At 49.0% G+C, this 24,959-nt stretch overlaps 1 protein-coding gene across 4 annotated transcripts in view; it reads right to left on the bottom strand.

Annotated features, from left to right (window-relative positions):
- Positions 1–6,136: 6,136 nt before the first annotated feature.
- The window catches only part of Nwd1 (NACHT and WD repeat domain containing 1), a 63,623-nt gene continuing 44,800 nt past the window's right edge, over positions 6,137–24,959 (bottom strand). For all 4 annotated transcript variants that reach the window (XM_031340305.1, XM_031340307.1, XM_031340309.1 and 1 more), the window contains 7 exons: positions 23,597–23,869; positions 21,292–21,382; positions 16,074–16,228; positions 13,972–14,248; positions 11,126–11,676; positions 9,352–9,457; positions 6,137–7,219 (listed from right to left, as the gene is read on the bottom strand). In XM_031340305.1, coding sequence (XP_031196165.1) covers positions 6,921–7,219; positions 9,352–9,457; positions 11,126–11,676; positions 13,972–14,248; positions 16,074–16,228; positions 21,292–21,382; positions 23,597–23,869 — 1,752 coding nt within the window. In that variant the 3' untranslated portion in view covers positions 6,137–6,920. The remainder of the gene's footprint in view (positions 7,220–9,351; positions 9,458–11,125; positions 11,677–13,971; positions 14,249–16,073; positions 16,229–21,291; positions 21,383–23,596; positions 23,870–24,959) is intronic.

Raw genomic sequence — 24,959 nt, 5'->3', positions numbered from 1 at the left:
ACAAGAAGACTTTGTACTTAGGCTTTTGGGGTACATTTCAGATCCATACCATAGCAGCACATGAACTCACTGTTCTCAAGAGCATGTGTGCTGGGGTCCGGTCAGGTACAATAGGTTCAAGGATTCAAATACTTCTGGTTAGCTGAGGCTTGCTTGCCTTCAATCCTCCAGTGAAGGGCTGGATTAGGGGTAGAACCCTTGCCTAGAATTCTCCAGTGATGTGCTGTGGTCATGAATTAGGGGATGGAACCCCTGCTTAGATTCCCCCAGTGAGGGGCAGGGAGCATGGCCCAGGTAGTCCCTGACTAGTGTATAGAAGACAGAGGGTGCCAGGTGGTGATGGCACACGCCTATAATCCCAGCACTTGGGAGGGAGAGGCAGGTGGATTTCTGAGTTCAAGGCCAGTCTGGTCTACAGAGTGAGTTCCAGGACAGCCAGGGCTACACAGAGAAACCCTGTCTTGAAAAAAGAAAAAAAAAAAAGAGAAGACAGAAGTTCCATCCATAACACCCCCATCCCCCCCACACACCCTAAAATAGAATGTAACATAAATTCATAATGTTAATAATGCTATGAGCCAGACAGGCGATGGCCCCATCCTGTTTAGGATAGTTTTCTCTGTTGTCTGAGAGTGATTGTTGAAAATGAACCCTTCATGACCTGTGTTTCACAACAGGTGATGTGGTCACGTTCATATGTAAGAGTATAAGGTGGGGACAGGAATGCTTCACCCTTGCTGCTGGTTGGTACAGCATGCTACTATCTTCCTCAAAGCACACAGCTTGTTAACATCCACAAAGGCCAATTTCTTCTTTGTTACATATTTTATTTTTCCAGACAAGGTGTCATGCTGTAGCCCAGGCTATCATGAAACTCACTATGTAGTGCAGGATAGCTTTGAGTGCTAGGAGGACAACTGTTCTATGGAAACTGCTTAGCTGGGTGTGATGGTCTTTAGTCCAAGCACTCTAGAGGCAGAGGCGGGAGATCTCCGTCTGACCCACACAGTGAGGTTCAAGGCAGCCAGTGTTACATAGATTCTGTCTCAGAGCAAACAAATAAACCCAAACAAAGAGAAAATGTATCTAAAACAAAACAAACAAATAAAAAAAAAAACTAAAAGAAAAGAAAGAAAAAGCAATGTGAACATGTGGTTGGTTAAGTCTCTCTGTGGACTCGAGCCATTGTGAGTTGCGTAGGAGACACTCCTTTACTTGTCTAAGAGGCCTGTTTCCAGGGGGCTGACTTGAACAAAAAGAGGAGACTGAGAAAACCAGCTGCGTGTTTGTTCTGCTCATCTGCCCAAATGTGAGCCACGGCCCAGAGCTGCTCCTCAGACCATGAGCCAAAATAGACTCTCTCTGCTGGATGGCACTAGGGCCCCGGGACTCCTAAGACTCAAGAGAAATCAACTTCACCTGTCTGGGGCAACTGAAACTGCTCACTGCTCGGGAGGAGACTGCGCAGGAAGGGTTTCAGGCTGGCCCACGTGTGCTGGAACAGTCAACAGCATTCTACAGAAGAAGGGCCTCTGCTCCGGGTCCAGAGGGCCAGGCCTCCTGGAAGGAAGACACTGCCTAGAACAGTACAAATTCAGTCGAAGAAGGGCCTCTGCTCTGGGTCCAGAGGGCCAGGCCTCCTGGAAGGAAGACACTGCCTAGAACAGTACAAATTCAGTCAGGGACGAGACAGCACAGGGCTTTCCAGCTCCCAGTGGGCAGGCACCCAGAGAAGTGTTTTCCCAGGGTCAGCCTCACTCACAGGCACACACAGACAGACGCCACGGTGAGCATCCTCACTGGTAGCAGTGTTCATGTGGACCTGGTTTTGTTGGTATATTCTGGACCAGAAGGCCAGGCAGTATGTAGGATGATCAGATTCCTGGAAGAAGGCGTTGGAGAGACCACTGTGGGAAGCTGTGGAGATGAGGCCTGCATTGCCATGGAAACTCCAGGAGTTTACTTTTTTATTACATTTATTTATTCAGCATATATATATATGCACAACGACGTGCCTGCCAGAGCACGAGTGTGGAGGTCAGATAAGAACCTATGGGAGTCAATTCTCTCCTTCCATCCTGTAAGCTTCAGGGATCTAATTCACCTCCTCAGGCTTGACAGCAAATGCCGTCACCCACTGAGCCATCTTGTCAGCCCCAGACCTCAGGATATTGAAGACCCCAGGACTATGGTATGTTTCCCAAAGAAAGACGCAGGTGAGCGGAGCTGGCCCACGAGAGAGGCTATGTGTTCAGGATCTGGTATTTCCCGGCAGGCTCCTGTCTTGCTTTGGTCTGATTTTTCTTTTGATACTTCCCTATTTTAACCTGTGTCCTTGGATATTGATAGGTTGGTTGTTTGAGATAAGTCTCACTCACTGTGCAGACCAGGCTGGCCTCATACATATTGAAAGTATATAACTTCCTTTATGTTATTTTACAGAGTTCACAGTTAAGGGGGTGCTGGAGCCTCAGTAGAGGCGTCTGAACAATGTTAGAACTGTTGGGAGCTTGAGGGGCTGGTGAGAGGGCTCAGTGTGTACAGGCGCCTGCTGCCAAGCCTGACCCTACTGAGTTTGATCCCCAACAACCACTTAGTGGGAAGAAAAAAAAAATCAACTCTTACAAACTGTACTCCAAGATCCACAAATACATCATAGCAGTGTGCACTGTACCTCCAGCCTCTGCACACAAATAAAATATAATCATTTTGAGCACATTCAGAGACAGACCAAATGCACCTTGCATTTTGAGATGGTCAAGAAGCCCCAGGGACAGGGCAGGCTACTGTGATGTAAGGGGACACATGTGCCAAGTTGGGAAGGGGTGACCAACCCTGGTCACTGTCACTTTGACTGGATTTGGACTCCCTTGGGGGTCTGTAAGAGCTTTTCTGGGGAGCTTTAACTGAGGCCAGGAGACTCACCCTCACCAGGGGTGGTACCATGCCATGAACCGGAGATCTAGAACGAACTTTAAACAACAAGCAAGTATCTTCTGCGATGTGAGCCACAGCCCAGAGCCCCTCCTTTCACCATGATGGATTGGAACTGCAAACCCTAAGCCCAAAGAAGCCCTTCCCTGTTTAAACTGCTGTGTCAGGTGTTTAGCTCGCAGCAACTAAATAACCCTGGAATGGCCAGCTGTCTGCAGGGGGTTTAGTGAGCATAATCTGTGTGGCATGTTTTCATCCACAGTGCCCCCAGGGGTCACGCTCTGACGTTCACGCAGCAGCAGCAACCGCTAACACCCTCCCACCCTGCGCTCTCCCCAGCCACCAACTCCGAACATAGTTCATAATTAAATCTCCTTCAGGTCGTTTCGATGAACACAAGAATTTTGTTTTGTTTTGTTTTGTTTTTGAGACAGGGTCTTGCTATGTAGAACAGGCAGGACTCAAACGCACAGAGATCCTCCTGCCTCTGCCTCCCAAGGCTGGGATTGAATGCTTGCATGACCATGCTGCAGGCACTGGAATTTTAGACCAGAAGCTGTGCATCAAACTTTCCCTGATAGCCAGGTGGTGATGGCGCACGCCTTTAATCCCAGCGCTTGGGAGGCAGAGGCAGGCGGATTTCTGAATTCGAGGCCAGCCTGGTCTACAGAGTGAGTTCCAGGACAGCCAGGGCTACACAGAGAAACCCTGTCTCAAAAAAACAAAACAAAACAAAACAAAAACAAAAAACAAAAAACAACTTTCCCTGATATAATGTCCAAGATTCATAGAAAAATATTAAGAAAAAAGAGGCCTTTCTTCTCATTTAGGGGCTCTCTGCTCAAGCGAGAGGTCCTTCAGTTAAACAGAGATGGTATGGCTGGAGACTCCTACACTAGTAGTCACCAACACCAAAGTGGGTAGACAGAGACTGTGGCACACCCAGTGACAGGACAGTACGCAGCCATAGAGAAGAACATGAGAGACTATCATTTGTAGCAAAACAGACAGAACTGAAGGACATCATGTTCAATGAGTAAGACGGCTGCACGATGACAAACCTCATTCCCTCTCATACCCCGACTTAAGAGGATATGGAATTGTGAGGACCAGCTTTGGACAGAGACAGAAGGTGGATAAAAAGACCAAGTTTGCAGCTACTTGCATGCTGAAAATATCTTGTGGGTCCTCATTAATATATACAATTATTACATGTTAGAAAAAAAAGCATCATTTAATAAAAATCTCAAAGAAGTTATTGCTCAATACACGTGCGCACATATTTTTAAATTACACCTTAAAATAGATCTTTAATTTTATTATTATTATTACTATTAGTGTGTATCTGAGGGCATGGTGTGTGGTGGGGGTGTTATCACCATGGTGATTGCCTTAGTGAATGTGTGGAGTCAGGGATTGAAGTCAGCCCATCGTGGCTGAGTAGCAAGTGCTGTCACCAACTGAGTCAGCTCATTGGCCCATAATTTTTAAAAATATTGATCTTAATTAGTGTGTGTGTGTGTGTGTGTGTGTGTGTGTGTGTGTGTGTGTGTGAGTGAGTGAGTGCAGGTATCTCCAAAGTCCAGAGGGCCTTTTGTGAGCCACCTGATGTGAAGGCTAGGATAAATCAAACTGCTGAGCCATTTCTCCAGACCTTCTTCGTCGTCGTCGTCATTGTTGTTGTGAGGCGGGAAATCTCTGTATAGCCCTACCTGTCCTGAACTCACTTTGTAGACCAGGCTGGCCTTGATCTCACAGAGATCTGTCTGCCTCTGCCTCTCAAGTGCTGGGATTAAAAGTGTGCACAACCTCTGTTTGCCATGACCAGTAATTTTTTTAAAATAAAATTTGACACTAACATTTTTAGTTGCTAAAGCATGCATTGGAACCCTTATTTGGGAAATAACTGAACAAGGTTTCTTCAAAGGCCTCATTTTGAAGCTGGAATGTGGCTGAGTAGTAAAGCCCCTTCCTGGAATCCCCCAGTGAGGGCTGGGGGCATGACTCGAGGTATAGCACTTGCCTCCGAGTCCTCATGGAGAAACAAGCTGTTTTCTACTGCTGCTTTTGCTGAGTCTGTCTAGTGTCCCATGGAGTAAAGGAGGGCTCTTGCCTCTAAGGTCTGACTGGAGCAAGGCTTCAGGCACAAGACAGGCTCACTAGACGGCTGTGGGCACAGTGGAGAGAGCCACTTCAAGGCAGAGGGTCTGACAGCAAAGCAGTTGGACGCTAGCATGCCCTGATGTGTCAGGGAGCTGAGTGAGCCGAGCATCTTAGCTGGATATAGTAGTCATAGTTGTCCAAGCAGGAAATGGAGGCAGGAGGATAAGACTGCACCAGCTTTTGGCTACACACTGAGGCCGGTGTGAGCATCATGAGTGTGCGTGTGTGCCTGGGCACACATGTGGGCACATGTACATGTATATTTGAAGGCATAAGGTTGAGTCAGGAATAATCATTGACTTCTCTTCTACCTTATTCATTGAGGCAGGGTCTCTTAATCAAACCCAGAGCTCACAGATGTGTCTAGCTAGCTAGCCAGAATGCTCAGAGTCCTCTGTGACCTTGTTAGCTTTAACTGTCAATTTCACATAGCCTAGAGCCACCTGAGAAGCGACCTTGGGCCTGTCCATGGGGCATTGTCTTGACTGATAACTGATGGAGGAGGGGGCCCTCTGTGAGTGGCACCGCTCCCTGGACAAATGGTTCTGGGGCTTATGAAAAATCTTAGCTAATCTGGAGAAAGGCAGAAACCACAGCCTCCATGGTTCAGGCTTCTGGCTTGAGTGAAAATGGCTCCCATAGGCATATATATTTGAGTGTCTGGCCACCGGGGAGTGGAACTGCTTAAAAAGATTCTCATGATATATCTCTCAGCTTTTCCTGCAGCACCATGCCTGCTGCCAGGCTCCCTGTAGTGATTACAGTGGACTAAGCCTCTGAAACTATGAACAAGCCCCACCACCACCACCCCCCATTAACTGCTTTGCCATGGTCATGGTGTCTCTTGACAATGAGACACTGCTGTATGTCCCTGGCTGAGTGAGTCCCCTAGTCAGCGGGCATGCTGTGTGCAATAGCCAACAGGCTTGCCTTCAGTTCCAGCTTGAGTTCCTCCCCTGACTTCCCTCAATGATGACGAACCATGTGTGGCCTGGGGGTGGAAGCCAGATGAACCATTTCCTCCTCTGAGTTGCTTTTGGTCGAGTTTTTCCAGTCACAGCAGTGGATGAAACAATAGCCTGTTCCCTGGGGCTAGGCTTGCAGGTTGGTGGCAGTGTGTACAATGTTCACCGAACTGTGGGAAGCAACTCCATTTAAGCCCTGAACCAGCACCAGCCCTTTCTCTCTACATAGCTCTGGCTGTCCTGAAACTCACTATGTAACCTAAGGCTGGCCTCAAACTCACAGAAATCCTCCTGCCTCTGCCTCCTGAGTGCTGGGATTGAAGGCTGTGCCACCACCTGACCCCAGGGGGAATTTTTTTACACACCATTTTGTGTCTCAGAGCAGGAGCTGCAGATGGGCTAACTATGCTGTGTGTCTAACTATGCTGTGTGTGGCTTTGCAGTATGGATTATGGGCTATTACTGAAGGCTCACAGCTATGAAGACAGGACAGCACCCACCACATCCCAACAGAACGGTCGCTCTCCACCACACAACACTTCAACCAGGTCACTCTCGGTCCCTACAGTGATTACAGATCTTCTTAGAGCTAGTAACTGGCTCAAGGATAAGAGTTGTTCCAGTAGGACTAAGAGGCAGAGCCAAAGCTTTGATCCAAGTTCTTAGAGTAAGGTGGGAGATGCAGGCTGCTGCTAACAGGAGGGGAGCAGGCCTGAGAACCCATGGAAAAAGCTGTGAGGAAAATGGAAGATGATTGAGGGGAAGGCTGGGGTCCACATGGCACCAGCAGAGAGAGTCAGTTGGCTTCTACCAGGTGAGACGTGGCCAAGTCACTGAAGCCCCTGCCATGGTAGGCTTTCAGAGTATAAGGCAGACCTGTGAGCGTTTATTTGATTTTGATTCCTTTCCCTCTACGGCCACTGGTTCTGCGTCCTGGGGGGCCTCTGCTGCAGCCAGCTCTTCCCTCTGCCTGGTCTTTACCAGCCACACTGCCTTCTTGAAGTTCTTGAGAGGGTCTTGCTGGGAGGCTCTGACTGACGGGCACTGGAAGCGCTCACGGATGAGATAGCCGTGGCTTGTCGGGGCCATGAAGCCATTGGAGGTAGGGATGATTCGGTTGATCACAGCATGAACAAACTGGATAGCCAAAAGAGTGCCTGTGACCAGGAAAGGGCAAGCCATGAGAAAATGGGGCACAGAGATGGAAGGACATTGCAACTGGTAACATGCTTGGCCTGCAAACACAGGGCCTGAAGTTGATCCCCAACACACACGGAAACATGCGTGTGTGCACACATAGAAACAAGCGTGTGGTGTGCACACTGGCAGTCCCAATGCTCTGGAGGCAGAGATGGATGCTCTCTGAGGCTCCCTCTTTGACCTAATCATTAGGTCCACAGTCCATTGTCTCCAGCACATGATTACCATCCAAGTGTATGGGTACACACCCACCCTCATGGAGACCTGGGGAAGAAGCCTGTTCTGTCTCCAAAGGGGTCTGCAGGCCATGTGTGGAGAGTGCTGTGGCAGCAGGCAGGCAGGTCCTGCAGACACCTCCTAAGCCAAGGGGCCCAGCTAGAGGCAGAAATAGGACCACTAAGACCCAAGGTGACTCTTTACCCTCCAGATCAGAGCTTGGTCCTAGGGAAACAGTACAGTAGGCATGCCAACTAAGGTTTTGTTTTGTTTTTTTGCCAACTTGTCATCGCTTGGATCATCTGGGAAGGAGCCTCAGTGGAGAAAATCTCATCTGATTGACCTGTGGGGTGGCCACAATTCACCTGTGCCACAGCCGGTGGTCCTGGGATCGATAAGCAAGCCATGATAGCAAGTCAATAAGCGGCATCCTTCATGGCCTCTGCTCCAGTTCCTGCCTCCAAGTTCCTGTCCCAACTTTCCTGAGTGATGGACTACGACCTTCAGTTTCTACCCAAGTTGCTTTTGGTCAGGACATTTGTACAACAATAGGAAAGCAAACTAAGACTGCAGGTAAAGGGCATGCTACACAAGCTTCTGGGCTTGATTTTGGATCCCCAGCACCTACACAAAAGCCAGGTGCAGCAGCATGGATCTTCGATCCCAGCAGCACAGGAGACGACACCAGGGGATGGGTCCCTGTGGTCAATGGCCCGTCAGCCTTGCTGAATAGGTGAGCCATATCTCAAAAAATAACATGGAGGGCTAGGCGTGGTGTTGCCCTCCTTTAAGCCCAGCATTCTGGAAGCAGAAGCAGGCAGATCTTTGTGAGTTCAAGGCCAGTCTGATCTACAGAGTGAGTTCTTTAGCCAGTCTTTGCTACTTTATGGGTTCCTATTTTTCCCACCCTCTATCTGCCTTCCCCCCATTTCACCCCCTAACACTAGATAGGAGAGAAAGAAGGATAGAGGGGGTGGGACAAGAGGGGGGAGGGAGAGAGGAAGAGAAAGGAAGGAGAGGGAGGGAGAGGGAATCAATTCCTGAATCCAGTTGCTTCTTTGAACATGACCACTAACAAATCGCAACCAACCCCCTTGGAACAACCACCAAGCCTACCTGTTGGGGCCCTAGCACTTATACACCCTCTGAAAAGTTCCCAGAATTCCAAATGTCACACAATCACAGAAACTATCTGCAACTGGCAAAATGATGCCTCTGCTAGAACACAAGGCAAATCTTAGTCAGCTGCTGCAGACAGTCCAAAGCAGCCCCACATCTCTACACATGGGGTTAAAATGATACAATAGTTCTGTGTTTTTAAAAGAAACCAAAATTCCAGAATTCTCACTACAAGTTTCAGGACAACCCAGGCTACAAAATGAGAGATCCTGTCTCAAAACAAACAGAGGCAGGGGGATCTCTGAATTCAAGACCAGCCTGGTCTACAGAACAAGTTCCAGGACAACCAAGCTACACAGTGAAACCCTGTCTTGCTAAAAACCAAAACAAACCAACCAACCAAGCAAACACATACATAACCACCCTCCCTGAAATAACACAGAGAGTGATTGAAGAAAATACCCAATCTCTACCCCTACCTATGTGCACATGTCCAGGTGCACCTCTATGTACTTGTATTGTTGAGTGTGCACACACACACACACACACACACACACACACACACACACACACACAGAGAGAGACAGAGACAGAGACAGAGAGACATACAGAGAAACAGAGACAGAGAGACAGACAGAGAGACAGACAGAGAGAGACAGAGAGAGACAGAGAGAGACAGAGAGACAGAGAGAGAGAGAGAGAATAAAGAATAAAATAGGTTTCCACATAGCTCAGTCTCTACACCAGCACTCACCATCCAGAGTGCTCCAGGCTGTGACAGAGCGGTCCTCCATGCCTGCAAATACATGCTTGTCATCCCTGGAGAAGCAGGCACATCGCACCCCTCTGCAGCAGGAGCTCTGTGAAAACAGGCCGTGTGCGGTGCTTTGTGTGAGAAACATCCCTCTGGCTCTGGTAGCATTTGTAGTTATTGTTTTGTACATATATTTGACTTATTTATTGGGGGCAGTGAGCGGCATGCCAAGGTGAAATGTGCAGGTCAGAGGACACTTGGGGCACTTGGGGCTCTCCTTACAGTGTTGTTAGAGCGGACAGAACTCAGGCACTCATGCTTGGCCACAAATGCCTTTACCCATTGAGCCCTCTCACTAGCCTGGCATCACCTGTTTTAACCCTGGTACTGATATTTCAGAAAACTGTGAAACCTTGACCCCATTTGTCCTTTTTAAAGAAGTAGGTCACCATGGTTAGGGTCCTCATGCTTCGTAGACTAGCCTACATCTGTTCACTTTCTGCTTCCTGATCCAGGTGTCAGGTGTGGGAGTCTGGGCTACACTCTCCTGCCCCTGTAAGGCCATCTGCTACTGTGCCTTCCACCACATATCTTAGGGTGTATCTCCTCCACATAAACCCTTCCTCCCTTCAGTTGTCCCCCCTCCCTGCCAGAGATTTAGTAACAAATTAGTCAATACACTGTGTGATCCAGTGTCCACACTGAGATACTCCCAGACTAGGCCTCACCTGGCCACCACCCCAACCTGGGCTCCACTGGAGGCGGAGCAGAACAAACCCCACAGAGATGGACAAATAAACTTTCCAAGGAACAAGATCTGTCTTCACGAAGGTGACAGCACCAGAGCTATTGGATTGAAAAACCAGTGCACAAGCATCTTGTGTGCATACGAGCATGCTTGTGTGCATGCATGTGTGTGTATGTGTGCTTGTGTGTGTGTATGAGTATTTGTGTGCCTGTGTATACATGCATGCAGTGTGTGTGAGTGTGTGTCTGTATTTGTATGTGTGCATTTCTGTGCATATGAGTGTGTATGTGTGTTTGTGTACATGTGTATGTGTGTCTGTGTATGCATGCATGTACAGTGTATGTGAGTGTGTGCGTGTATTTGTATGTGTGTGCGTGTGTGTGTGTTTGTGTGCATGTGTGTGTGTATGCATGCATGCACAGTGTGTTTGTATGTATGCATGCATGTATAGTGTGTGCTTGTGTGTGAATGCATACAAGAGTATGTGGATGTGTGTGTGCGCGCACGTGTGTGTGTGTGTGTGTGTGTGTGTGTGTGTGTGTGTGTGTGTGCACACGCACGCATGCACGTGCTGTATCTGGAACTAGAAGATAGCCTTGTTAGGAATGCCTTCCTCCTTATTTGGGACTGGGTATCTCTCATTGGCTTGGTACTCACCCATTAAGCTAGCCAGATTTTCCTTTGTTACATTGAGACAAGAGCAGATTGTATAGCTCAGACTATCTCAGATTTGATCCCAAGCTTCCAAGTAAAAGAAGAAGGCATGCTTACAATCCCAGCTTTGGGGAGATATGAACAGGAGCACCCTGTCCCCTGGCCTAATGGGAGGATCCCAGGCCCCAGTGAGAGACTCTGGCCCCCAATCGGGATGAGGAATGACATCCTAGATTGACCTCTGTCCACCACACACATTGCAAAAATGTATAGCCACGACTGGAAACAGTGTACACACGTGAAGAAAGCAAGGAGTGAGGGGAAAATTACAGAAGGAACCCAGCATGGGTGTCAATGGCACAGGCTACCCACCTCATAGCTCATCTCAAACATCCCCCTGCAAGCTTGCAGGTCCCAGAGGCACAGCAGTGCGTCCTCAGCCCCGCTCACTGCTAGCTGCTCCTTGTGGCTGACCTCCACACAGCTCACCCTGCTCCCATGGGCATCCAGAGGGAACACTTTAGACCATGCACAGTCGTACAGGAAGAGGCTGCCGTTGCTCATGCCGTAGACCACACGGTAGTCAGCCAGGACAGCCACACTCACTATGGTCTCAGGCAGCTGGGTGTAAAAGGTGTAGGTGGGGCCTTCAATGGCAGGACATGGGTCCCCAGGGCTGATGTCAAGCACCAGGACAATGTTGTCATAGGCAATGACCAGCCGATCCTCACTCTTGCTCAGGGACATGCAGTTGACAGCTTTGCGTGCCTCAGGTGGGGGGATGCATAGCACATCTTGCCTGGAATTCAGGGGGAACACAAGAACAATCCCAGAAACCAGGCCCGTGAAGAGGAGCTTGGCCTGCTCAGCCACCTCCAGACAGCGGACCTCATTGGATGTGTCCAGGGAATCTTGCTCCTCGCCTGTGCAGGGAGAAGAGAATCAAGGGTGGACCAGCTAGTTTCCTCAGTTTTTAAAAAATGACTATTATTTATATGTATGTGGAGGTTAGAAAGACAACTTGTGGGAATCAGTTCTCCTGGGGTTTGAACTCATGGCTTCAGGCTGGGCTGGCTTAAGCTTTCTTAGTTTAATGATTTTAGTTTCTGGCCCCTAAGGTTCAACTTGGATGGTGTAAAGGTTCCTGACTCCACCCAAAGCTGGAAACAGCCCCTGTACCCACGTGCATGTTCAGTGAGCTGTGAGGCAAATGGAAGCTGGGGCTTGAGGCATGGTCAGTAGGTACTTGGGGCAGGGGTGGGACCTTTAGCTCCCACAGGTTGGACAGGCACAGGAAGTTCCTTGTTTCCTGGAGTGGTGGTTATGCTCAGCAGGAGATGATGGCAGAACTAGGGTTCATGCAAGTTTCACAAGTTGACCTGGCCAGGCTCAGGAATTGTAGACCCTGAAAAATAGCAGGCCTTACCCCTGCTAGGCCAGCACAAGGGCTACTGTCTCCAGCATCCCCCACTGCATCCTCAACTGGCCCTGGGTTAAATTTTGAGGCAGGATGTCATGATGTTATTCCATATTGAAACATTCCCTTCAGATAGGAGAATGGAGTTGCCTCGGGCTGTGAGCTGCCTGCAAAGTGTTCACAGAGCTCCAGGGAGTGGCTGGGAGCAAGACTGGATTTGGAGTGATGCAGCTGGCTTTAGATCTCCAATCCCCCACCCATGTTTCTGTAACTCCAGCAGATTCTTTGCTCTTCCCAGGTCAAACTCCAATATATTTTTCTTTGATATGATTGCCCTTTCTATCTGGGATGAACAGAAATAGATGCCCAGGAAAAGTCAGGCAACATAGGACCTCCCTAATACCCAAGCTGACCTCCAGCTCTTTATCCTCCTGCCTCAGCTTCCCTGGTAACTGTGATTCCAGCCTGGTTTGTGACAAGCCCGGTTTGCATCTCATCTAATTAAAATGAAAATGTCCCACCATCTGGTCTAACCCTTGCACTGGTGTCCCAGTGACACAGTTCCTCCTCTCTGTCACATCCTGTGATTATAGGCTGAATGTTTGAGTCCCCCCACACCTCACCACATTTGATGTTGAATTCTGTCTTGGGCCTGGAGGGATGGTTCAGTGGTTAAGAGCACTGGTTCCTCTTGCAAGGGACCTGGGTTCAGCTCACAGCACCCACATTACAGCTCAAGGTCGCCTGGGCTTCCAGTAGCAGGGAATCTGACATGCTCTTTAGAGTTCCTCATGTACTAGGCACACACATGGACCATATATATAATGCAGGCAGAACACTTATACACAAAAAAAATAAAAATAAATTAAGAAAAAAATTCCATTTACAATATGATGATACTGGGGAGTGTGGTCTTGGGAGTTGATTAGATTTCTGAGGTAGATGTCTCAGAAAGATAGTGCTCTTATTAAAAAGCAAAAACAAAAACAAAAATAAACAAAAAACCCAGAGCATTGCCTTGTTGAGACAATCATGTGCAGACACAACAAAAAGACATCTATGAACCAAAAGTGAGTGCTCACCAGACCTCAGACCCTCTAGCATCTTTGTCCTGGAGTTCTTGTGTTTGTGTGTGCACATTGAAGAATGACAATGGGATTCTTCAAGTCCTTTCAACCTCTTTGTAAATGTGTGCATGCTGTATACATGTTCACATGAACATGAGTGCAGGTATGTGCATGTTCACATGAACATAGGTGTGTGTGTGTCCATATGAGAAGGCTGAAGTTGGGAGTCTTCCTCAGTAGTTTTCCACCTTATTCCCTGAGGCAGGATTTCTAGACTGAACGCAGAGCTAGTGAAGTTAGCCAGCTTGTGTTTGCTCTGGGGACTGTCTCTGCCTTCCAACTGCTGGAATCAGAACCTAGCATTTACATGGAAGTAAGGACTTGAACTCAGGTCTAAATGATCACACACAAGCACTTTACCCACTGAGTCATCTCCCTGGTCCCTTTCGTTTTTTGAGACAGTTTGTAGTTTTTATCCTGTGTAGCCCTGGTTGAACTGGAATCTACTCTGTAGACCAGGCTGGCCTCGAACTCAGAAATCCACTTGCCTCCCAAGTGCTAGGATTAAAGGCATGCGCCACCACTGCCCAGCTTGAACTCCTGACCTTTTTAGGTTTACTACCCACACTGAGTCAAATCCTGGCCCTCATTTGGACTTCTGCCTCCAGAACTGTAAATCTAGTGTGCACAGTGATTTCAGATCTTACCATACACTCTAGTCATCTCTCACAAACCTTCTGCCAAGTCCCAAATCGTGACTTTGTTTTTGTCCCCAACTTTAGGGAAGTAGACATAGCTGCCATGGTGGGACACTGCAGCGAGGCCCGTGCGGTCCAGAAATGGAGTTGGAGACCGCAGCTTCTGAGTGGACCTGAGTTCCCAGACCTTGAAAGACGAAGATTTCCAGGATGCAGACACCACCAGAGTCCCACCCCGGACCAGCAGGCTCACAGGGGCGCCCACGCCCTCAAGGACATTCAGCAGGGTCCCCTGTTCTGACAGACTCCACACCTGAGGGTCAAGAACAGAAGGACAGGTCTGCCCTGACTGCATACTTCGGCTGCTCATCAGCTTCTGCTAAATGTGGAGCTTCTGGCTCCAGGGTCCTCACCATTCCTGACAGCTTAAGACCTCCTGGGGCCTCGGCATTCTCACAGGATGTCCTGTGGAGCCAGGCAGTGGTGGCTCACGCCTTTAATCCCAGCACTTGGGAGGCAGAGGCAGGTGGATTTCTGAGTTTGAGGCCAGCCTGGTCTACAGAGTGAGTTCCAGGACAGCCAGGGCTATACAGAGAAACCCTGTCTTGGAAAACCAAAAAAAAAAAAAAAAAAGTCCTGTGGAACTCCAGCAATCTGGGTTGGTGCTTTGGGGGGACCCTGCAGGACCTCTCAGGGGTCTGTAGCAGCAAGCTATCTTCATAGCAACCCTAAGTACTGGCCCGCACTCGTAGGTACATAGCAGAATTCTGCAGGAGCTAGATGAGAGAGATTATAGTGTGTGTGCGCATGCGCAAGCAGATGACTTAGTTAGCTACTATGAGCACAAGCTTCTCTTGCGGAGAACCCCATTCAGTTCCCAGCACTCACATGATGGCTCATAGCTCCTGTGGATCTACCCTTTACTATCACCAAGAGCACTGGGCATGCACATGGTGCACGGACAGGCAGGTGGGCAAGATGCTCATCCACATAAAATAATAACAAGAACAGTAATAAAAAGTTTCTGATGGAAAAGCTATGTCATTGTGTGAACATGTCACATTAGTAGATCCACAGATATGTGTTCTTGGATTGCCTCCATTTTTTGTTTTTGAAACAGGCTCTCACGCTGCCCAGACCAGCCTTGAACTTGCCATGTAGCTGAGACAGTCTGGAACCACCACAACCAGCTTCACTTCCTCACTTGGGTGTGCTTTCGCCCTAGGGTTCCTGGGTTGGACCATTGGTCCCAGGTTGGCATAAGAGATGATGGGACATTAAAAGGCAGAGACTAGTGGAAGGCAATTGAGTCGTGTGGGGTGACGCCCCAGGAAAGGATTGTGTAGTTGAATGTGGTTGAGCACACCAAGAAGGTGGAGGGTGAGGCGTAAAAGCTCATAAGTTCAACCTCGGCTCCATAGCAAATTTGAGGCTAGCCTGGGCTATGTGAGGCCCTGTTTCCAAAACTGAAGGGGAAGGGATTGAGGGGTTGTTATGGGACTCAAGTTAGTCCCAGGAGAAGGGCCTGTTACAAGCAGGTAGGGCTGCTCCTGCTCTCTGGCCTCCCATTCCTGAGTGTGACCACTCCTTCACACTGGCTCACATCATTTGCCCTGATGTGCTGTAGACAAGAAAGCCTCACCAGAACCCTTCTGTACAGTCAAGTCAACTTCCAAAAAGTGTGGGTTACATAAACCTTTCTTCTTTATATAGCTTGCAGTCTTGGGAATATCATCATAGTAACAGAAAATTCAACCCTGATATTGGCATATATGCACACTACCTATAACAAATAAATGTTTCTGGGAACATTCTCGAGATTCTCTAAGACTGTAGAGAGGTCCTGAGAGCAAGATGCTGAGAGCCCATAGTCCCTACCTTCATGTTCTCACCAGCACTGACAACTGAGACTCCCCACCCTTGTGGCCCTGGAGGCCTCCATCCTGAGATTTTCAGCTCTGGTTAGGAATGCTGCCTGCTTCGTGAAACCTTCCAGGTCTGCTACTGGGTGGAGGATGCCAGCATCCGCATTTTCCCTCTAAACTCCCTGTCTGGGCCTGAGGTCATCTGTGTGGAATGTACTTAGCAGATGTAAGGGACCCAGCATTCTGAGGTTGGGATCCTGAATCCACCCTCACCTGGATAAGTGCATCCCGAGACCCTGTGATGATCAGATTGTTCTCAGGACCCAAGACCGCCGTCTCCACCACATCCTCATGTTCCAGATCCGAAGCCATGAACCGGTGGAAGCCTTGTGAGTCAGCCAAGAAAATCCGCACAAATCTTCCGTAGCCTGTGGCGCCCCAGGACCCAGTCAGGCTTCTGAGCCTGGCAGAGCCTGAGAGCAGTCACTCAGTCCCTGGGGCCTTCCAGACTACCCACTGTGTCTCAATGGAGGAATGCAGAAGGGCTGAGGGTAGGGGCCACGGCTCCACTTCAAACAGCAGATGTGTGTGGGAGGTGACAGTCACTGAGCTGTAGGGAAACTCATGAAAGTCCCTATTACCACAATGAACAGAGCTCCCTCAGGGCCCAGCACCAGTGACTGGGAACCCGTGTTCAAATGCTGCAGCTCATGGGAGGCATTTACTTTCCCTAGCTTAAAAAGGTTGCTACATTCTATTTATTTAGTTATTTAGAGAGAGAGAGAGAGAGAGAGAGAGAGAGAGAGAGAATGCACGATTCACTATTGTGGACATGTGGAGGTCAGAGGACAACCTGTGAGAGTCATCTCTCTCCTACCACTTGAGTTCTAGGAATCAAAGTCAGCTCATCAGGTTTGAAGCAAGCACCTTTAGCCACTGAGCTCTCTCACTGACCCTATCCTCTGAGTGTGTGTGTGTGTGTGTGTGTATGTGTGTGTGTATGCATGTGTGTGTATGCTCCCCCCCCCCCCGTCTCCCTCTTTCTCTCTCATGCATGTGCAAGCTCTCAGAGGACACAGAAGGTCACTGGGTATCCTTTCTCACTCCCATGTTTCCATGAGCCTAGGCTAGCCCCACTAGTCTGTCTCCATAGCAGGCACACCTGCAACTCTACCCTAGCTTTTACAGACTGGAGACTGATGCTTACACAGTGAATGCTTTTACCCATGGAATCATTCCTCAGCCCTAGCTTCCCCATCTATACATAAGAATACAGAGTGTGGGCTCCAAGGGATCATCGAGATCAGTGTCTGCTTATCACTGAGGATAGTTCCAACAACTGCAAACACACGGGTTTACACACCACACTCATACATACACACACACATACCACACTCTCACACACACACACATACCATACTCACATACACACCACACACACACTCACACAGCACACCACACACACACACACACACACACACACACACACACACACACACACACACACACACGACACCATGCGAAGGGTTCACTGTAGGATTCTTGGACGAGTGCCTCAGGCTCATCTTCCCTGAACCCCCCATATCACCCCACCCCACCCCACACCCACATCCACACCCAGACGGAGTTGAGCCAGCTGGAAGCCAAGAGCCAATATTTTTGCTGTTTGTTTGTTTTTAAGACATGGTGTCTTGTAGCTCAGGCTGACTTCAAACTCACTATGTAGCCAAGAATGATTCTGAACTCTTAATCCTCTGCCTCTACCTTCCACGTGCTGGAATGACAGTTATGCACCACTACGCCCATTTTACGCAGTGCCAGGGATGGAACCCAGGACTTCCTGTGTGCTAGGCAAGCACTCTTCCATGACCCATACGTACTCCACCTACTGAAATTCAAGCCTGGCCACCAAAGCTAGATACAAACACTCTACTTACTGAGCTCTAAGTACTCTATCAACTGAGTCCAAACATTCTGCACTGAGTCAGAGAGCTTCTGCTTCAAGCCTGTCTCCTTACCCTCTCCACACCCTCTGTGGAATTCTCTCTATCCTAGGATCCTTGAATGCTGGCCGCCTGAGAAAGAATATTTCAGGATTCTATCTGGTGAAAGACATCATGACATTCACCATATTTGCCATCCAATCTTGGACACTAAGTAAATGACCCTTTGGGGTCCGCAAGCTGGCTCTGCGGTTAATGGCACTTGCTACCAAGCCTAACGAACTGAGTGAGTTCCAACCCAGGGATTCACACGGAAGAGGTGGGGGGGAACAGGCTCCCTGAAATTGTCCTCTGACCTCACCCCTCAAACACAGTCAGTGTTGATGTCAAAGGTGCACCCGGCAGGCCTGAGCCCCACACTCAGCACTGTGCAGCCTTAGCCCGGGCCTGGTCCTGCTCAGCCTTATCTTAGAGCTTCCTCCCTGTTAATGATGGTCTTTGTGTGTCTCCAGTATTTTTCAAAGTAACATAAGTAAAGTAAGTTCCCGTGGGAGTTTGGGACAGACTCCACTGCATCTCCGGAAGGGCTGGCTGGTGACCAAGGTCAGCCTCGTAGGCAGTCATCCATGCCAATGTGATCAACTCTGGGTAGCAGGCTCACTGTCGGAGTTTGAGAGAGTGCTTCTGGTTGGGGGTGCAGCACACACACTGCCTCCTGCCACTGCTGGGAGACAGCACCCATCCCTGGCACCACACTGAGAAAGGAGAAGCAGAAATCCCCGCCTGTGTTTGTATGTGTATGTATGTAGGGGCACACACACAGACACACACGCACACATGCATTATTACGGGCACCTATGCCAAGGCTGCAGGTTGTTGTCAGTGGTTGTCATGGAGATGGGGTGTCTCACTGGACCTGGGAGCTCGGCATCTTGGCTACCTTAGTAGTATCTGCCTGATCTGCCTGTCTCCATTGTCCCAGCACTGGCCTAAAACTTTGTACTTGGGGCTGGAGAGATGGCTCAATGGTTAAGAGTGCTGGCCGCTCTTCCAGAGGTCCTGAGTTCAGTCCCCAGAACCCACGTGGTGGTTCACAACCAACCAGCTAGAAAAAAGCTAGAATAAATTTTATTTATTTATTTATTTATTTATTTATTTATTTATTTCGAGACAAGTTTTCTCTGTGTAGTCCTGGCTGTTCTGGAACTTACTCTGTAGACCAGGCTGGCCTCGAACTCAGAAATCCGCCTGCCTCTGCCTCCCAAGTGCTGGGATTAAAGGCGTGTGCCACCACTGCCTGGCCTGATGCCCTCTATTGGCATGTAGATGTCCATGTAGCAGAACACTCACACAATAAATAAAATAAAATAAAATACCAAAACCTTGTACTTGCTAGTAGTCATGTTGCCCACTGAGCCATCTTCTGGGCCTACCTGATTTTTTGAGACAGGGCCTCTCACAGGCCTGGGCCCATGATTAACTAAGCTGACTGACAGTGGGGGCGGGGTGACTAGCGACTCACAGAGCTGATCATCTCAGGGGCAGCACCCTACAACTCTGTTCATCACCCTTAACCACTGCTGATACCACCCAAGGCAGGGTCAGACCAGTTCCCTCTGCAAGAGTCAGATCCCTTCAAACTGAGAATGAGAAACTGCATGGCATGCTGTCTCCCAGGCTCCTGGTGCACACTGTACCTGAGAGCCAACCTGGCACACATTGGGTGTGCCTCCGTCCTTGCCTCTGTCAGCTTGTCTCTCCTCTGGGCATCCCTCCCATCCACTGCTGCAGTGGCCACCATCATCAGTCTGTCACTCAGGCCGCCGCTGCAGTGGCCACCACCATCAGTCTGTCACTCAGGCCGCTGCTGCAGTGGCCACCACCATCAGTCTGTCACTCAGGCCGCTGCTGCAGTGGCCACCACCATTAGTCTATCACTCAGGCCGCTGCTGCAGTGGCCACCACCATTAGTCTATCAGAGGGCAGCTCTGGACCACCTGCTGCTCCCTTTTACATCTATGTGTGTTTTGCTGCATGTATGTCTATGCACCACCTGAGTGCCCAGCCTTTAGAATCCAGAAGGGGGTGCCAGCGTCCCTGGAACCGGAGTTACAGAAGGTTGTGCACTGTTCTGTGGGTGCTGGGAACTGAACTTGGGTCCTCTGCAAAAGTAGCCAGTGCTCTCAACTGCTATTTTGAAAACTTGGTACAACAACAACAAAGAGAAATCACCCATTCACAATATTTATATTGATTTCATATTAAATTTTTGGGCATATTGAATGAAATAATCTATGTGATTAATATGGATTGATTTAACTAATTGGTCATTCATTTAAATTTACTATGATGGTTAATATTAATTTAAATAATTAACAATTAATTAAAAGATGTTTACTGGGACTGCAGCAATGGCTCAGCAGTTAAGAGCATGTGCTGCTCTTGCAGAGGACCTGGATTCAGTTCCTAGAACCCAGTGGCAGTTTCAGGGGAATCTGTTGCCTGTTGCCTGTTTGGGCACCCATGCCCATAACACACACACACACACACACACACACACACACACACACAGAGCTAAAGATAGTAAAATAAAACGTAAAAGCATTTTAAAACCTCAAGAGGTGATTACATGTGTGTATGGTGCATAATGGTTATATGTGTATAAGGTCATAGTAATTACAGATGTGCATGTGGTTACAAGTTGTTATGCATGGCATATGGTGGTTACAGATGTATGAGGGATACAGGTATGTAAGGTCTACAGTAGGTGCAAGTGTGCATGGTGCATGGTGGGTAGGGGTGTGCATGGTGAGTAGGGGTGTTTATGGTGCATGGTGGGTAGGGGTGTGCATGGTGGGTAGGGGTGTTTATGGTGCATGGTGGGTAGGGGTGTGCATGGTGGGTAGGGGTGTTTATGGTGCACAGTGGGTAGGAGTGTGCGTGGTGCATGGTGGGTAGGGGTATGTATCATAGGTGATGGACTATCTTATTAATCCTACCATCTGCGGGGATGTGAACAGAACTAATAAGCTTCTCGTTGAGTGCAATGGTCAGTGGTGCTGACAGACAGAATTCATTCTCACTCACATGTGGATGCTAACAATGTTAATTTCAAAGGAGACAGAGGGGCCGAACGATGGCTCAGGGAGAAAAGCTGCCTGACCTGGCAACCCAAGTTCCAGGCCTAGGGCCCACAGGGTGAAAGGAGAGAGCCCATTGGTACAGGTCTTCTTCTGACTGCCACATGTGCACACACACAAACACATGTGAACACACAGGCACACATGCACACTCAGGCACGCACACACACACACACATGTACACACAAACACAGGCACACACGCACACAGGCACACACACAGTGTAAAAATAGTGTATAAAACAAAGGTGGAGAAAATAGCAGTGGGCACCGTTGGGAAGGAAGAAGAGCGCAGGGAGGCAGGGAGGCAGAGGCAGGGAGGCAGGGGACTGGTGCCAGGTCTCACCCAGCCTCCAGCCAAATCTTACTTCCCTTCTCTACTTTCCCTTCAGTGAGAAACGAAAGCTACCTGCTGCAAGAAGGGAATCGTCTTCAGAAACCACCAGGAGCCCCACAGCCTCTGGAAGCTTTTCCAGCAGCCGGTCTTCTCCAGCGGAGACCTGTGCAGGGCAAGGTGAGCATCAGGCTACTGCGCAGCTACAGACTTCTGAGCTGGTGTGTCACTTGCCCCCACAACTGGCTCTACCACACTGAGGGCTTCCTTAACCTCCAGTGCCTCCATTTCCCTATTAAACAAGAGGTGACCCCAGGTGACCCTCTCCAGGAGTGATGACTAAAGTGTATGTGGAATCGTCTGCACAGCCTGAGGTAACCACTGTTCTGCACAATGATGATAGTGTGGCTGTAACTGTGCAGGCGTCCGAAGGAACCCCAGAACTCAGTGAGATAGACATGGGTTTGGAATAAACCAGATCAGGTGGCCCAGTGCTGTCACCCCAGCCCCGAGGAGGTGGAGGCAGGAGGGTCAGGAGGAGTTCAAGGTCATCCTAAGCTACACAGAGGGTTGAGGCCAACCTAGACTACAAGAGACCCTGTCTCAAAAATTGGTGATGGATGTCACCTGCACCCGCTGTTTGGAATTTCTACTCTCCCAACAGTGGGCAAAACTTTTTTTATTTATGTCTTCCTTCCTTTCTCTTTAAATGTATTTTTAAGTTATTTTGAGACAGGGTCTCACTGTGCAGCCCTGGCTGTCCTGGAACTCACAATGTTAGGATTACAGGTTGCGCCATCATGCCCAGTGCCCAGTTCCTTATCTAACCTCTTGCTGTCATGCCAGCCATGTCCCCTGCTTCAGACGCAATTATGTGCCCATGTGTGTTCACCTCTCCACACCCAGAATGCTAGACTGGGTTCTAACACAAAGGGGAACAGGCAACCCACACACACTGTTCCAACCCACACAACTTGAGGAAGAGTTTGTCTTGGCTTCTAGCCCCAGGCTGCACCTCACACCCCCATAGGGAAGGCATGGCTACGCGGATGGTGCCTGTGCTTCATGGGTTGGTGTCTTCTGGAAGCAGCTACACCTTACAGTCCTGCTCCCAGTGACAAACTTGCAGCTGTGTCCAACGTGTGGAAGGCTCCACTACCTCACAATGCAGCGATGGCAGCTGGGGACCAAGTGTTATTTAACCACATAGGTCCATGGAGTGGGGAGGATGAGTCACAACTAATCCACGGTATGGAGCAGAGACTACTGCCAGCCTTGCAGTGGGACAGCTCTGTGGTGACTGTTCACTGGGCCGTCAATAGTAGGGATAAAGAAGTTTACACAGGTGCACTCAGACAACGAAGAGGGCACTGGGTTCACTGGAGCTCAGGAGGTAGAAAGCTACCCAGTGTAGGCTCTGAGAATTGAACTCAGGGCCTCACCAAGAGCAGCAAGCAGCTGTCAACCACATCTCTACCCCTTCTGATGGTTTTAATGTCAACTTGACACAATGGAGAGCCCAGGGAGGAGTGTTAATCAGGGATTATCTGGATCAATTGGGCCTGTTGGGCATCCAGGGCGGCTGTTAACTGCTGTGGGAAGACCTGACCTTGACAGGGCCTGGGCAGACCGGATGAAGGGAGGGAACCTACTGCGGGCACCCAGACCTTCATCCTCAGGGCTCCTGCTCCTGACTGCGGCCATGTGTGACCAGCTGCTCCAAGTTCCTACCTCTTTACTTGTCTTCCATGACAGACTATGACTGAGAGCTGATCAAACTTCTTTCTCCCCCAGTTGCTCTTGAAGGAGTTTTTCATCCAGCAACAGATATGAAAACTGGGAGGCCAAAATAAAAGCAAGGGCGGCTTTGCTCCTCTCAAGTTCTGAGACACCTGTACACTGTGTGAGGTGTGCGTGGAAGTCAGAGGTCAACTTAGTATCTCTCCTCTATCACTCCAACTTACTTTTTAATTATTCATTTCATTTTATATGTATGTGTGTATATCTGCATGTATCTATGTGTGCCAAGAGAGGCAGGAGGGGGGTGTCAGATACCCTGGAACTGGAGTTACAGTTTTTAGCCACCATGTAGGTGCTAGAAATTGAACCTGGGTTCTCTGCAAAAGCATCTAGTGCTCTTCCCTGCAGAGTCCCCTCTCCAGTCCCTTGAGATAGGGTCTCTCACCAAATCGGGAGCTCAGTGATTCCACTAGGCTACATGACCAAGGTGCCCCAAGAATCCTCCTGACTCTGCCTCCCCAGAGCCAGAATACACATGTGGGGCCCACAAGTCTAGTTTTAATGGATGATGGACATCTGAGCTCAGGTCCTTGTGCTTGAGTGGCTGAGCCCTCTACCAGTCTGTGAGGAAGTCACTTACCAGGGCGATAGAGCCGCTGCTGAAGCCAGCAACCAGCCTTGCCCGGGTCTGGATGGAGACAGCACAGGTGGGTATCTCTTCTTTGATGCTGGACAACTGGTGCTTCTCCTGCAGTTTTCCCTTGGCCGAGCTCCACAGACTGACCTGGCCACCCTTGGACAGGGCAAGCAGCAAACCCTGGGCAGCTAACAAAGCCACACAGACCCAGGGATCCGACGCATCTCCTGTGATACAGAAAGCCAGCTTCGAAGTTTCCAGATTCCACACGTTGATCTAGTGAAGTCATGAAGAGCAACAGAGACATCAACATCAACAGGAGACATGGGCTGGGACAGGGCTCAGGGGTGGTACCCACAAAGCCCAGGGCTTTATCCCTTAAACCAGGTAGCACAGAGCAAGCCTGTCCTCCAATGGGGGGTGGGGGAGATCATGGCCATCCTTAGCTACATAGTGAGCTCAAGGTCAGCCTGGGCTACAAGAGACCCTGACTCAAAAAATAAAAACAAACAAGATTAATTTTTTAAATATTAAAATTAAAATACTAAAAAGGATATTCTGAAGCAGAAGACCTTGCCTGAGTCTTCCAGAGTCAGGAGAAACAACACTTTATATTCCCCTTTGCTCTCCCTCTTTTCCCCCTCCTATTTTGACATATGGGGTCTTGTTATATGTCCAGGCTGGCCATAAACTCAGGTTCAAACAACCCACCTGCCTTAGCCTCCCAGAAGCTTGGAGCGTTTATCACCTGTCAGGGCACCCAGGTACACATTCTTTTGTAATGTATAAGATTGTGCCTTGAGCCGGGTGTTGAGGGACATGCCTGCATTCTCATCTCTGAGGCTAGGGTAGGAGGGTCATAAGTCAAGGTGTGTGCAACATGGCCAGAATGTGTGTCAAAACCAAAACTAAAGCCTGTGCCTTTCGATGCTGGCAGGTTGTTTTATTTTTGTTTGTTTGTCTGGGTTTTTTTTTGTTTGTTTGTTTGTTTTAATGATTTTATAACATGGAAGAATTGATAGGGATGGAACAAAGTGTCAGGTCTACTTGACAGTACCAACATTGGTGTCTTCTTTGTGACAAATGCGCCCTTGTCACATAAAATATTGTTGACAGAGGCCTATGAGATGGCTCATCAAGTAGAGGGGCTTGCAGCCAAGCCTAATGACCTAAGTTTGATCCCTGAAACCCACACAATGGAAGCTGGTTCTATGGGTTTTCCTTGGACCTCCGTCTGTGGCACACACACATATACCCCACAAATAAATGTTAAGATGTTGATGTTAAAACCAGGCCTCAAGCTTGGGAGCCAGAGGCAGTAGAGCTGCCACAAGTTTGAAGCAAGGCTATTGTCTAGACCCTATCT

Source organism: Mastomys coucha, unplaced genomic scaffold (genome assembly GCF_008632895.1).
Source record: "Mastomys coucha isolate ucsf_1 unplaced genomic scaffold, UCSF_Mcou_1 pScaffold22, whole genome shotgun sequence".
NCBI classification, from domain to species: domain Eukaryota; kingdom Metazoa; phylum Chordata; class Mammalia; order Rodentia; family Muridae; genus Mastomys; species Mastomys coucha.
Note: the sequence above shows the minus strand (reverse complement) of the source record. Positions and strands in the feature narration are given on the sequence as shown.